At 40.9% G+C, this 15,362-nt stretch overlaps 1 protein-coding gene across 4 annotated transcripts in view; it reads left to right on the top strand.

Moving 5' to 3' along the window:
• Positions 1-15,362, top strand: part of Rgs7 (regulator of G protein signaling 7) — a 357,666-nt gene that overhangs the window by 305,065 nt on the left and 37,239 nt on the right. For all 4 annotated transcript variants that reach the window (XM_075989209.1, XM_075989210.1, XM_075989208.1 and 1 more), the window contains exons 7-9: positions 2,830-2,894; positions 3,889-3,965; positions 4,069-4,150. In XM_075989209.1, the coding sequence (XP_075845324.1) occupies positions 2,830-2,894; positions 3,889-3,965; positions 4,069-4,150 (224 nt within the window). The remainder of the gene's footprint in view (positions 1-2,829; positions 2,895-3,888; positions 3,966-4,068; positions 4,151-15,362) is intronic.

Genomic DNA, 15,362 nt, shown 5'->3' with positions numbered 1-15,362 from the left:
GTGTGTGTGTGTGTGTGTGTGTGTGTGTGTTTGAAGGGCACTACAAGAATGGATGTTAAATATGCTAGTCTGGCAGGATGTGCGAGGGAGGGATGGTGAGGATGAAGATGGTGAGATGATGGTGGTGAGAAATGTGTGACACTGCCCTTCCACGCTGTAAGTGTGTAGCAAAGCATCAAGCTGTACAACACAAACACACATGCTTAAATCAAAACGAAAGTGAATGTGGCGGGCTGGACGGTGACTCAGCAGATACAAGGTGCGGCTGCCAAGCCGGACAACATGAATTTACTCTCTAGGATCCACATGGTAGACGGAGAGAACTGACTGCCACAAGTTGTGCCCTGACTATCAGACACACACACACACACACACACACACACCATAGCACATATGTGCCTATAAGCACATACACACACACACACACACCCCATGGCACATATGTGCCTATAAGCACATACACACTTGCATAATAAATGTAGTAAAAATTATTATAAAGTTTGCTGAAATACATATCTGTTTAAATTTGTCTACAACTTTTTGCCTTTTCTCTTGAAAATAAAATTAAAATTATGCACAGGGTAAAATAAAAAAAAATATGTAATCTTAAAAAATTTGTTCTGGCCGGGCGGTGGTGGCGCACGCCTTTAATCCCAGCACTCGGGAGGCAGAGGCAGGTGGATCTCTGTGAGTTCGAGCCCAGCCTGGTCTACAAGAGCTAGTTCCAGGATAGGCTCTAAAACTACAGTGAAACCCTGTCTCGAAAAACCAAAAAAAAAAAAAATTGTTCTGCCATTTCTTCATTCTCTTTCTCTCTTATTCTACATCCTCAGAAGGACACAGCAGTCGTTCCCAACCTTCCTAACACTATGACACTTTAATACAGTTCCTCATGTTGTGGTGACCCACAAACATAAAATTATTTTGTTGCTACTTCATAACTGTAATTTTGCCACTGTTATGAATTGTAAAGCAAATATCTGATATCCAGGCTATCTGATAAGTGACCTCCAAAGGCGTCATGACCCAAATGTCAAGAATCATTGGATTAGAAGCTCTGTCAGTGGGTCTTGATGGCCAAAAGCGGGGCACTAGAGAAAGTCCCATATATTCCTTCTATCCACAAACTGGAGTCACGGAGATGACTTCATCTTTAAACCTTGGAAATGTGCTTGGAGTTTGTTAACTGGCAATAGAAATTGTCAATAACTTGATGCTCCCTGACCTACCCAAGCTTGAAAAGCAAGATTGTGGGAACTGCCTGACTTTTTTAAATTCAAGAATAGGAGGAAAGTTAGTCCACAAAATAATCATTCAAAGATCATTTCAAAAGAAATGGAGCAGCCTCCCTACCCTACGTCTCACTTGTATTGTTTGGATTACGTGTTGTATGTTTTCCAAGTGCACATTTGGCCTTTGCATTCCTACTCCTTATGAAGTAAACGCTCTTGTCTTCATCCTTAGCTAGAGGTGTCAGAGTGTCACGATGATCAATGACCCTGCCACCTATGGGGCATGACTGTGAATATTTCTGCTACAGACAATGTTTATGCAAGAGACTACGCCGCGTTGTAGAGAATTCCAGAATTGAGAGAAAGACTCTCCTGTTGACATTCCCTTCTAACCAGTCCTCACTCAGAGGCTTGATTCAGAAACCTGGGCTTCTCGACCAGATTGTCAAACCTGTTTGAACCAAATCCTATTCCTTCATTATTCAGCCAGCCAAGGCCCTGGGTGGGTTCAAACCCCAGTAACACACACACACACACACACACACACACACACACACACACACACACACAAATTTAGCCTTTGGGTTTCTAGCCCCCATGAACTACATGTTTGTCTTCTCTGTCCTTCACTAGAGAGGATGTAGTGATTGAGAGCAGCTGTGTTTCCTTATCTCAAACCAAGGCAAATATTGTTGAGTGCAAAGGTCATAGGTATAAGACATTTCCATAGGGATAGCCTTACAAAAAGGAGTAGTTAATGAGCCTCAGCCAGTGATTTCATTCAGTATGTAGACTGTTATAATTAATTAGTATTGGTCTTATTGAGATCCAAGATTCACCCCTAATGAAAAACCAAGACAGAAGATATTCTGAGAATTGGGACTCTGCCTGAGGACCTGGTTCTCTTGAAATGTTCCTTAAAGTCTTCAGGGTAATTTTAAACATCTGAAGATTTGTACCAGGGCAATGCTGCCATCCCTGTTCTCTCCTACTTTTCACAATTCAATAAACCTGGTGCCATGACCAGCCTACTTGGTGGCCAAACAGACTGAGGAAAATACTATAGAAGGGGAACACTTTTTGTGTTAGACTCTGCTCTTCTAGCACAGAGCAACTGACTGATGAGCAACTCTTGCAAAATAAAGAGGGGAAGCAGCCAAGAACCCTTAAGCTTACATAAGACATCCTGGTAGTTGATAGCACAATCTAGAAATAATTCAAAATGCCTGTCAGATACCTCTTCCTGCAATTACCTTTTACAAAATGATTTTTCTCTATCTAGATTTTAAGCTCATTTAATCTCTGAAAAGATTTTAATTCTCCTTACTATTTGTTGATGATAAAATTATGCCTACCATTTAATAACAATAAATGATTATCCTAGCTTAATATTCTACTTATTTTTGACTTTTTAAATGCCAGTATTTGGATCTTACATGTCTTCTTTTATTATTATTTATTTTTGATAATAAGATAACAACAGTAAATTGAACTTGAGAGAAAGTGACAAATATCTTGACACATAGTGCTATTTTTCTATATTTAAGGTTTCAGTGCTAATGAGCAGCCAAGAAATGATACTATTTTTTTCTTTCAGCTGTTTACCTCTGCAAGAGAACAATGCAAAACAAAGCAAGGCTAGAGCTAGCTGATTATGAAGCCGTAAGTACCAAGGATGCTCATACAGTGGTATAAAACCAGCACAAATCAAGCCTTTGGCTATATATGGGTTCTCTGTGCCTTCTTACATGGATGAATCATAAGGACCAGGCTTCCCAGCCCAGCGCTTTCATGACTCCTCTCTGTCTGCTTCCTCTTTTCCCTCACGTTAAGGACAGTAGAATTCTAGCATATGAATTCAATGTATGAAGAGAAGTACGTCTTATTCTTTTAGACTAACTTAATTGTAAAGATTTCAGATATATACTACATCAATAATGTCTGAACTGTGAGGATGGAAAACTGTTTACATTGGCGGCCGATTTAGCAGGACCGTCCGATTGATTGCTCCCATCAGTCGAAGGCAGTCTAGTGTAATTTGTTCTAATGATGGCTGTGTTGTGATAACTAATTCAGAGTACTCTGCACAAGTAGATCCTGGGCTTCCAAAGATTGATAACTATTCTCAGGACCTGAACCAATCAATTGGATCAGTAGTGGGAAGGCATTGCTTTCCTGTCTTCAAAGGATGGGCACAGAAAGATCCAGTGAATTTGTCTTCAGTAGAAACAAAGGAATGTTTGGTGCTTTATACTGTGCTTCCTGCAAGATGATTGCTATTGATTGGGACTGTAGCTTGGTTTGTAAAGTCCTTGTCTAGCACAAGAAATGCTCTGTTTTCTATCCTCAGCATGAGATATATATTAAGCATGTTGGCGCGCACACACACATACACACACACACACACATATATATATGTATACATACACATACATGTATGTATGTATGTATGTATGTATGTATGTATTACCCTCACTGGGGAGGTAGTTCAAAGTCATCTTCAGCTACATAGTGAGTTAGAGGCTCACCTGGCCCTATGAGGCCTATGATTTGAAAATTCAGGAAGCACACTTGATTCAGATTCAGAGCATATATAACACTTTAGAAATTCTGAAAGGAACACTAAAATATATTCAGCTGTCCTATGTTTTTTCAGGAGAGCCTTGCCAGGCTGCAGAGAGCATTTGCCCGGAAGTGGGAGTTCATTTTCATGCAGGCAGAAGCACAAGCAAAGTGAGTCATTGTGAGTCTGTGGGGAGATTTGCTCAGGTGCGGCCTTCTGTGCGGAGGTGGTCCAATTAGTCTTGCTAACTCTTCATTGTTGCCACTTTGACAGAGTGGATAAGAAGAGAGACAAAATCGAAAGGAAAATTCTCGATAGTCAAGAGAGAGCATTCTGGGACGTCCACAGGCCTGTGGTAAGTAAACTAACATGTTTCCCTGAACTCATGTCTCAGGGTTGGAAGAAAAGGGTGTCCTGGATCAGACCGGGACCCTTCACAGTATATCCCAGTGTCTGGGTGAAATCGTTAAGGAAAGATTGCTGCCTCAGTATAAGATAAGACTTCATGCAATGCATATTTATAAAAGGATAAGTTTCTCCCTGATGTGGTTAGACAGCTGACTCTGAACTACCAAGCTTTGATGCTGTTGCCAACACTTGAAAGGGAAAAACACACTGTTAACAGAGCAGTGGGTTTTTTATGTTTACTATTTACTTTTTTGGCTTGGTAGAAAAAGTTAGAATCAAAATGTAATTGGTTGTCTTTATTTTCTTCTTTATAACTTATCAATGCTTATTGTATCTCTTGAAAGTTAGCATATCATTGAATTTAAATCAGTTCACACTTCCTAAATTTTTATTTTGCATTTGTTATTTATTTTGTGCATGGGAGTTGGAGCACATGTGACGGTAAGAGAAAAGCCCTTGGGAGTCCATCCTCTTCATGTGGATGCCTGAAGCTGAAACTGAATGTTAAGCTTTGTGGCAAAGGCCTTTATGCTCCGAGCTATCTCACCAGCCCATCATTTCATACTTTTAATGACTCAACTTCGAGTCTATATAAGAACCTAGCTCTTCTCTCTCTAATATTGTCAAACCAAGTGCCTCATTAGAACAAGTACTGAATATCCTTAATACCAGAAAACTTGTGGAAGCTGTTTAAATGTGGTTCAAGCCTCCACAAGATAGCATATCTACTGTGCATGGTACCACAAGTATGTAAGCCTAGCCCTCAGGAAGTTGAGGCCTGAGGATTGAGTTTAAAGTCAGCTTAGGATACAAAGCAAGACCCTGCCTCTGGAGAAACAAGCAAGAGGCTAGAGAAATGTTTCAATGGTTATGAGCCTATACTGCTCTCTTCCACAGGACCTGGGGTCAGTTACCTATAGTGGGTGACTCCCAACTGCCTACAGCTTCAACCTTAGGGGTTTCATCACCCTCTTCTGGCCTCCATGGAAACTGGCTTTCAAATGTTCAAGCACGCATGTATATGTGTGAGTGCATATTTGCACACATGCGCACGCACACGCACAATTAAAATGATAGTGAATAATGAATCAAATAAAAAGATCACATGTCTAGCCTCATTTTTGTTTTACAAAGATATCTTTCTCTTCTATGAATTTCTTTAACTACAGATATATCACTAGAGAATATTTATATAGGCATTACCAAAATTAATAATAGGTTCACAGCAGGAAAAAGAATTCACAACAGATGACTTAAAGATATCTTAAAATTTCCTTTCAATTGCCTTCTGAGTCAGAACAAATCAGAAGGAATCCAGAGATGTATTTGCAAATGTATGTATTTCTACTCAGACAGCAATGCAGTTGTTAAGTTTTATTTTGAATTTGTTGTCATTTGAATTCTCAAGAGAGAAGAATTGAGCTACCTGGCTTTTCTATTCAAAGGACAGGTGGAGTTTTATTACTTTTGGTAAAGAAGGAATTATGAGATCATGCTCATAACCATCATGAGGATACAAAACAGAATTTCTCCTTCCTTAAAGCAGCCTCCAGACTCTAGAAATATCTTGCTACATTCATTGCTTTCCAACACTGCGTCCGAATTTCCTTGGGCAGCAAAGGGAGGAAGGATTCATGCTTTCAAGGGGTTCAGTCTCCCATGTTGAAGAAGACAGAGAAGAGGTCTATTCACTTCATGGTGGGCCAGAGAACACACACAGAAGGAAGCGGTCAGGGATAATGCTCCTTGAAAGACTTTCTCTTGATCAAAAACTTCCTTCAGCTGGACTCCAGGCCTAGGGATTCCACAACATCTCAAAACAGCGCCACCTGCTGGAACCTCGCGATGAAATCATGAGCCTGCAGAGGGTGTTAAGTCCAATATCCTCTGCATAATGCAGCATAGTCCCATGTTTAATTATGCTATCTTATTTATCCTTTTTATGCCTCCTTGAAGCCATAGGTTCTATCCCCCCAATAGAGATAACAGGCAAATCTTTGTTGTCTGTTTTCTAAAGAAAAAGACTCCAATTGCCCTTGTAAAACACAATCAAAATCAGGTGGTTAATATAATTAGATTTTCCTGTAATAATTTACATTTATAAATATATGAAATGTCTTTATTTTTAATATCTGGAAATTGAGTTACCTGAACAATATTGTTTGTTGATGTTTTAATAAAAATATATAATAAATATAAAATATATACACCTAGTATCAGGCCTTAGCACGTTGCTGTTTCCAGCAGAGCAGATTTGTTGTTTCGGTTATGCCTGCCTGGTCTTGTTTTGATCTGGTTCCATTTATTTAATCAGGAACAGAATGAGCAGACAGCAATTGCAGCTCAGCATCTCACAGGCTTAGAGCTGACTTAATGTGATGTTATGATCCAGTGTGTGAATTAAAACCTAGCAATGTAGGAAATACATCTAATGGGGTTTTAATATGATTTTTTTTAACCATGAGGTCATCCTTAAGTCAGATGAGAAAAAAATAATCTGTTTTTTACATTTAATACCTTCATGAAATAAAGTTAGCTTCTCTAAGTGTGTCAGTGTTTACTCTGGAAAAACCAAATTGAGGTCTGATCAAGGAGGCAGACTCTTTACTTGCCAAGAATTCTCAGAAACAGCTCAAGAACACAGTGGGACAAACAGATTAGATTTTATTATATTGACGATAATGTGGGATTTGCTTTTCTTCTGTATAGTTAATGTTATAAAGAGCTTATTTTATTTTATTTTTGCAGTGCTGGGTATATGTATGTATGCACACCCGAGGGTGCCACTATACTCTCCCATACATACCAGTGGGAAAGCCGGAATCAACACTGGATATCTTTTTCTATTTCTCTCCCCACGTTATGCTTTTTGAGACCAAGTCTCTAAGGGAACCTGCAGCTTGCTCTTAAGGTGGATCGAACAGCCACTGAACCTCTAGGATCTGCATGTCCTGGCTCCCACACTGGATTAAAGATGTGTGCCATCACGCCCAGTTTGTGTGTGGGTGCTGGGGATCAGACCTCAGGTCCTTATGCCTGTGCTGTGAGCACTTTCCCCACTGTGGTGATTAGCGTTGGTTTTCCACTGGACAGGATATGCAATCCCTTAGGAGACAAGCCTACAGGCATACCTGTGAGAGATTGTTCCCATGAGGGTAACTGCTGCGTGTGCTTTTGAAAGGCTGATTTGATGAATTTAATTGCTATGGGAAGAGCTATGAAAATATAAGAGGCCTCCACTTCCCAATAACGGAGTGACATCACATACTACTGCCTCCTTCCTGAATGCAAAGACAGTGTGGCCAGCAGCTTCACGGTCCTGCCACATGGGCTTTCTCACCATGAAGGACTATCCCCACTGACTGAGAGATAAACGCTTCCTGCTTTAAGCTGCTTTTATGGAGTCTTTTATCACGGCAACAGGGAAAGTCACTAAGACACACACAGAGACTTCTCCCCAGTCTGCAATAATGCTTTTGAGAAGATAAGAAGATGGGGCATCGGGGAGAATAGAAAAGTTCTCAGATGTTGATGACATGGTGTCTTTAGGAGAGATTTTTGGGAATCAGGAGAGCTGGAGTTGATGTTTGATACTTGAGTAAGTATGTCATCTGCCTGCTGCTGCATAAAAACTCACCCCCAAATGCGGCAGCATGAGACAGGGAACAAGGCTGGGTGGCTACTTTATACAGACTCTGAGAAGCAGAAGGTCGGGAGTGGTTTCTTAGAATGGTGTGGTTCAAGACCTCTCGTGATGCTTCAGTCCAGTCCTGAATTGATGGTGATTGCAAGACGATGACCACAGAGCCCTCTTCATATGAGGGAGGGTCCCAGACAGTTTTCCACAACAGCCCCAAATAGTCAACCCCATTTGGAAGCCTCATTTGACTACATTTAACTACAGGGATGTCATGCTAAAGTGTCTTCCATTGTCTCTGAGTGACATAGACCACCAACACAAGTATAATATGGGTGCCAGCAGCCTGAAGTCATTAGAGACCAAAACTGTTCCCAGGAAAATCTGGGTGAATGGAAACTTTTTTTTTTTTTTACTTTTTCTAGGTTTTCTGTGTTGGGGGATAATCCAGGGCCCTACATAGTGAGATACACCCTAGCCAGAGAATTTGAAAATTCAGTGGGGAAAGAAAATTCTAGTTCTCCATGAATAGAATCTTTTTCACTATTCATAATCCTTGCAAATCGGATGGCAGGGTCCTAAGCAGGAGGGGGAGGAAAGCCAGCGGAGTGGGGCTGGGATTTTTACCCTATCACAGCTGTGCCAGGTGATGTCTCTGCCAAATTTTTGGAAGAATGTTGAGGAGTCCTTCTGTAAACAAACTGCACACTGCCCGCTGCTGTTTACATTTTCTTCGTGCTAACCTGAATGACTGTAAGGCAGAGCGAACAACAGTTCCTTTCATAACAGGGACAAAAACCACACCCACCAGGCGAAACATGAGGCACTTGATACAACTGGTCTTGACTTGGGGCAATGAGATGGACATGAGGTGGTGATATCACTGGCCCTATATTCAGGCCCTGACCACTGCCAGGACCCACACTGGATGTATTTCTGAGTCGATGAGTGAATTAATCACACCTCTTATCCTTTACCCCTGACAGCATCTTTTCAGATGACATGAACCATGCATGCTGAGTGAGGTTGCCAAGCCCAAGGACCTGAGTTCAATCCTCAGGATCTCCATGGGAGAAAGATTGAACTGATTCTCACAAATCATCCTCTGACCATCACACACGCTCTGTGGCATACTCATGTTCTCCCTACAAATAAATAAATAGGGTAAAAACACATCCACATTTTTTTGTCATAAGCTCTGAGTTTTGAGTCAACCCAGATATCAGTGGCCAGTTCAGAGTCAACAAGCTATCCTAAAAGTGGTTGTTCTGGCGTGATCTCAGCTGGACAGAATATTCCCCATTCACTGAATGCGGTTAAATTGAACCCAATGGGAGATGCATACCTCCTGGCCTTTCTCTCTGCAAAGTCCATAGTCCCAATTTGTGCATGCGGGCGCCTAGCCTTATCCACAGCAGTCAGCACATCCTGTTAGCAATTGCTAGCAGTAAGAGCTTTTTGTAACCATTATGTCACTCATTCTTGGCTGTGTGACCTTGCAGGGTGACTGCTATCCTTAATTTGTCAAAAAGAGAAAGCAAGACTCTTGAATAGACTGTTCCAGAACTAAGAGAAAAATCATAATCGGGAGTAAAGCACAAGACCTCTGCTCCCAAGCCCATCACCCTCCACTGAGAAGTTCGGCTCTCTCACCAGGCCTGCCCCTGTGAACAACTCGTTTTTATTTTGTGTCATTGAAATGGCTGAGGTTATTAGCTGAGCCTTGGGAGTCAGCTAACTCCCTGGTGGGGGGTGGGGTGACACCTACCTACTGCTGCAAATGCCACCAGCCACACTAGGCAGCTGGGAAAGAGTTACAGTTTGCAATATGACAAGTACAAGTGACAGGTATAAATATTTCCAGTAAGCCATGACTGCCCTTGGGCTTGAAATAGAAAACACAGTACTCTAGAAATCGCAAGGCAGTTGCCTTTTAGTCCTGTCCGTTAGGTGCAATTGAAACACACAGTTCCAACTGCTCAATCGAAACTTAGGAGCCCGACTTCACTGTCTTCAGTAAAATTTTCTCTGCAGTGTTCCGACTATAACCTTTGCTTGGCTGTCAGCCTTGCAGCATACACGGGAGACAATTCGTGTTGAAGATGAAATGATGAGGTCATCCACCTTTAATGGCCAAATTGGGCAAGGGTCCATGTTCTCACTCTTGAAGTCTTCAGCTGTTAGAGAAAAACCTAAAGATGTGTTAGGACAAACTTCAATCTTTCTTTTGTGCGGGCAGAAAAAGAACAGCCCTTCAGCCTATTATTCACACCTGTTCTTTTGGACTGAAAAAAAAAATATTTTGACAGCTTGGCTATCATGAGCCTTTATGAGTAAAATCGTCCCTTTTTTCTCTCCCTGGCTACATCTTTTGTCTTGTGTGCTCTTTCTATCCCTGAATAGATTTCAAGATACGGTGTCCTATTATTATGTAATATCTGATGCTATTTATGTGAGCCAGGGGTAGAGTGAGAATAAAAACCACTTCCCTGTTATTAAGCTGTGTCTCTCTAGCCTGCAGATTGGCAACTATTCAAGATGATGTGCCCAGATTTCTACCCTGTTTCTTCTGAAAGGGAGAGAGCATGGATAGTGATTGGGGTTATGTTGGAAGAAGACCCTGAGGGCTAACAGCTAACTCCCAGAGAGGCAGGTAGAGGAACACACTGCACTTAAGCACCAGTGTTAACTTGCAGAGCCTAAGGTTTCAGCAGGTGGAAAGGGTGGCCTTTGAGCTATAACGTGCTCTTTGGAAGCCGGCCCCCTGGGCCAGTCTTATTATATATAGCTACACTAAAGATCTGTTTGGTGGCAAAAAAAGGATCCATAGATAATCTTTTAAATATAGACATAGAAAGTACATAGGATAGAATATGAACAATTCAAGAATTGGGATTAAAGAGGCTATAGGACTCCTTTGAACTACTTTGTAACTATTTCTGAAATCGCATCAAAGATAAAAATATGTATACACATAGACAGAGGAACGTATTCTCCAAAAGGAAGGCTCAGTGGGCACAGTGACTATGCCGATAGCCCAACAGAGCCAGTGTGACTCCATTTCATGGGGAGCAGTTAATATTTAGGCCTGGATTTTTTTCCCCAGTTCATTTACTAGCTCCATGCCCAAATCAATCTTTTTAAAGGGAGGAAATGACAGAAAGACAGCCTGTACTCTCTTAACTTGACAGCAAGGCATCTTCAAATGAGTGCCATTTTTCTTCAGAAAACAAATTCACTTTTAAAACATCTAAATAATAAAAATATTCTCTCCCCTAATCCAGATATCTCCAAATTTCTCCTAGGTTCTGCTTTTTCCCTCTCAAAAATTTCATGTACATATTCACAATAAAAAGAACTGGTCACTCTAACATGAATTATACTTTATCACCAGAAACTCCATACACACACAGACAGACACACACATGCACACAAACACACACACACACATACAAACAGATACACACACAGACACACACAGAGATACACAGACAGACACACACACACACACACTGGGTTGCACAATCATTTAAAGAAATGACTTGCTCAAAAGTTCTCTGCATCCTGAAGTGTGTGATAGAAAGGGCAATTTTAAAGGAAAACATATATCAAGGATTTGGGTCTAGGTTGGACGAGTCTCACGGTGAGGGTTAGCAAAGGAAATCCTGAGTGAAAACTGGGCCTGTCAAGCTACTATCTCCCTTCCATTCCAATGTGTGAATCTTTGATTTTGCACTTCATGGAAATTTAGATCTGTAGTGGTTAACCTATGTGCTTGGTAGAATGCTCATGAACATCAAGTTGAAGAATAGAAACGCTTGGAGGTTGTCTTCAATTAGGGTAACGACGGCTGTAAACAAACACCATGACCCAAAGCAAGTTGTGGAGGAAAAGGATTTACTCAGGTTACACCTCCACATCACAGTTCATCACCAAAGGAAGTTGAGACAGGAACTCAAACAAGGCAGGAACCTGGAGGCAGAAGCTGATGCAGATGCCTGCCCATGAGGCACGAGGTCTCACACCACCCTGGCTCATCCTAAGCATGAAGGCAAGTGTATCGAATTACTCAGAGCGACCCAGTCTGGTGGTTGAAAAGATGATTTGGGAAATCTCCCCATGTCTCCCATGCCTCAGGGAGGAAAAAAAAAAACTCCCAGCTCCTAAAGGTTATACTGCTCTCCATTTTGGAATTCCTCATCAATCTTTGATAGCTTCTAATTCATCATGTCTATGTCCTGGCAGATCTTTTAAGATAGCCTGAAAACTTGTCCATATGCTGCTACTGCAGTCTTTGCTCTTACCTCATATATAGCAAATCTAACTCTCTAAAACTAGCTGAGAAGAAAGCTCATGAAGTCTGGACAAAAGCAGTTTTTAAGACTCTGACATGCTGACCTGACTGCAGTGATTTCTAAGATGTGAGACCTGTGTTAACACTGGCATCCAGTTTCCTGACCGGCATCAGAAGCCAGGTGACGGAGGGTAGAGGGTGATTGGAAGAGCAGGCCAGGGCAGGAAGATCAGCGGAAAGTGACAGCTCACTGGGAGAAGTCACAGGCTCTAACAATGGCATAAAATGAAACAACACGTCAGAAACTGTAAGAATTGGAATTGTCTAGCCTCGTGGACTTTGTTGCCTCAGAAACAGCAAAAAAGAAAAAAAAAATACTATTCCCAGTAATGGCATTGAATTGTGGAGGAAAGGTTGCATTGTTTGGATGTGATTGTATGGGATTCAGGGAAATGCTGGCGATTATTTTAGATTTTTCACCCAATGGTGAGAACAAAAACAGAGTTTGGGTTTAGTAACAAGATGCGATCTAAGGAATTTACCTGGCCCCTCTTTCAAACATCCCTAACAATTATGGAACTTACTATTTTTCTTGAGGAAATCAGCTTTGATGCAACAGAAGGTCTTAGAAATGTGCCAGGTTTTACAGAGATCTTTCTTGTCTTTCTTGCTAAACTCAAGCGTACACTACACTCTGTACACATGCTCCATAAAGGATCCACTACCACCTGAACATTTGTGTGCCACACACCCAAGATCGCCTATTGAAATCCAACTGCAAAGGTGAATGTGTTAGGGGACAGGATAATTTGGAACTGGTTAGATCATGGGGGGCACTGCCCACATTAACTGGTCCAGGAGAAACCCCTTACCTTTCCACTATGCTAGGAAACAAGAAAAATGTCCCCCTCATCAGGTCATGGTGATACATTAACACTAGAATGGAAGAGGCAAGGACATCTTGAGTTTGAGACCAATCTGGTATACTTAAAAGGAAGAGCTCCCCTATGATCCACTCTGTGAATCAAAAGCAGGTGCTTGAGCTAATGCCTCTTCAGCTTCCGCCGTCTGCAGACTGTGCATAACCCTCTAATGCTGCTTACAAACCTTCCCGTTTGTGCCACTGGGTCATAGCTGTCTAAACAGGACAAGACAGGCAGGGACACCTCTTTTTCCATTTGGAGGCCTCTAGGATCCCCTGTAATTGAAGATTATTGATTCCGAGGCTGCTATTATAAATTAAGGTTTATTTCAACATAAGATAGTGTTCCCACTTAGCAATTTCTAGCTGTCATGCAGTTTTTCATTATCACAGTCACTGTAAGCCTTTTGAATGAACTGAGAGCAAATAAAAGGAATTCTGTTTGGTTCTAGCCAGGTCCTACAGCACACAATTTAAATCGCCGAGACAAACAGTAGTCTCTACAAAATTAAAAACTGTTTTCATCTGTTCTGTAACAGATCCATTTTTCTTTCCCATAGAACCTACCTTTTATACTGGGTAAATTATTGTTGTCCTCGAAGAGACCATCCAGATTTTACCTTAATTTCTACATTCACCAAGTAAGATAAGGATAAAAGTCAAAAAGGCTTATGGTGTTCCATGGTAGGAACATATCTAAATATAATAAAAGTAATATACAGCAAACCGACAGCCAACATCAAATTAAATGGAGAGAAATTCAAAGTGATTCCACTAAAATCAGGAACAATACAAGGCTGTCGCCCATCTCCATATTTCTTCACCATAGCTAACAAGACTCTTATCACGTGCGCTGTGGATCTAGCTCCATGGTAGAGCTTATATATAACTGGTGTGAGGCTCTGGGTTCCGTTCCCAGCACCACAGAAATAAATGAATAGCTAAATAAATCTAGTATTCCATAAAAATAACTAAGGAACTCAGTGGTGTTTTACAATGTATCAATAATGGTACCAAGAATTGCTGCTTGTTTTGTGTCTCATGGGATACATACCCACTATAGAGAGAATGTTTCTTGAGGATCTCCTCATTTGTTGCTTAGGGCTGTGTTCTTCAGTATATACCTTCTACCTTCTAATAAACAGTAACATTACAATAATATTACAACACAGTTGAGTCATTGAAAATGACTTGAGATATTGTGCTAGGCCAAAGTAAAGAGCATATTATTATTCCTTGAATCCAAAAATGGTATGCATTTAATTCTATTTAAAGTAAATGGTACATATTTGAACACTTTGATGGCATGCTGCTTAGTAATAATGTTATTCTGATCTTATGGGTAAATACATATGGTTCTGTGGAAAACCAGTTTATGAATAACACCTATGAATCTTCTGTGTGGCACCTATTAATAACAAGTTTTAAAAAATATAATTGCAAAACCATTCTTAGTTATGTGTTCTCTTGAGTGCGTGTATGTGGTTATCTCTCTGACCCTATTATTTTTCTTTTTAATATCAAGGACAACATCATCTTGTTGAAGTAAAACAGAAATGTTAACCTCTCTCTCCTCTCTCTCTCATTTTGTGTGTGTGTGTGTGTGTGTGTGTGTGTGTGTGTACTCTGTTGGGAAGAACCAATAGAAAATGCTTAAGAATGGATATCAAAAATATTCTGCTGTATCATGTACTGTGTTAAGATAGTCATTATGTTTCTGTATAGTGATGATTCTATGTCTGTCGGTTCTCAGGAGGTTATTGGGAAGTTGATCATGCTGCTATTTCTACGTCTCATCATTCATCATCACAACCTGACACTTATTTCGATGCAGAGAAAAATAGTCCTTGAGTAAACAAAAGAATGCCAGAAACGGTGCTCAGTATCTTGCTCACCCCAGCACCTGACTTCTTAGAGTCGTTACTCAGTGGGGATCAGCGTTGCATCATGGCCTTTGAGATTTTTCAAGACTCCTAGAAAACTTTGCAGGAATGGCTTTCACCTTTAGCTGACAGAAAGGAGAGGGTGCACTAGAAATAGCAGGAGCTTGCAGAGCTCACTCAGACAGGTAGCCCATGTCTTTCTTGTCAAGTTTTCTTATTTAACCCTTTAGTCAGTCATGATAAATTCTGAGCCGGCAGACTTTATTTTCCTGAGCTGGAGCTAGGTTATAAAACACACAGCCATCCCCAGATCTGGCCTCTAGTAATGTTTGCTTCTACAACCAGTCCTTTCTTTTTAATTTGTTAGTATGTGACCAATCAGCTCAAGTAAGGATTAGAAATGTCTGTTAATGGTTCATTAAT

This window comes from Microtus pennsylvanicus, chromosome 10 (assembly GCF_037038515.1).
Source record: "Microtus pennsylvanicus isolate mMicPen1 chromosome 10, mMicPen1.hap1, whole genome shotgun sequence".
NCBI classification, from domain to species: domain Eukaryota; kingdom Metazoa; phylum Chordata; class Mammalia; order Rodentia; family Cricetidae; genus Microtus; species Microtus pennsylvanicus.
The sequence above is the reverse complement of the archived record's forward strand: the minus strand, read 5'-3'. Positions and strand labels throughout refer to the sequence as shown.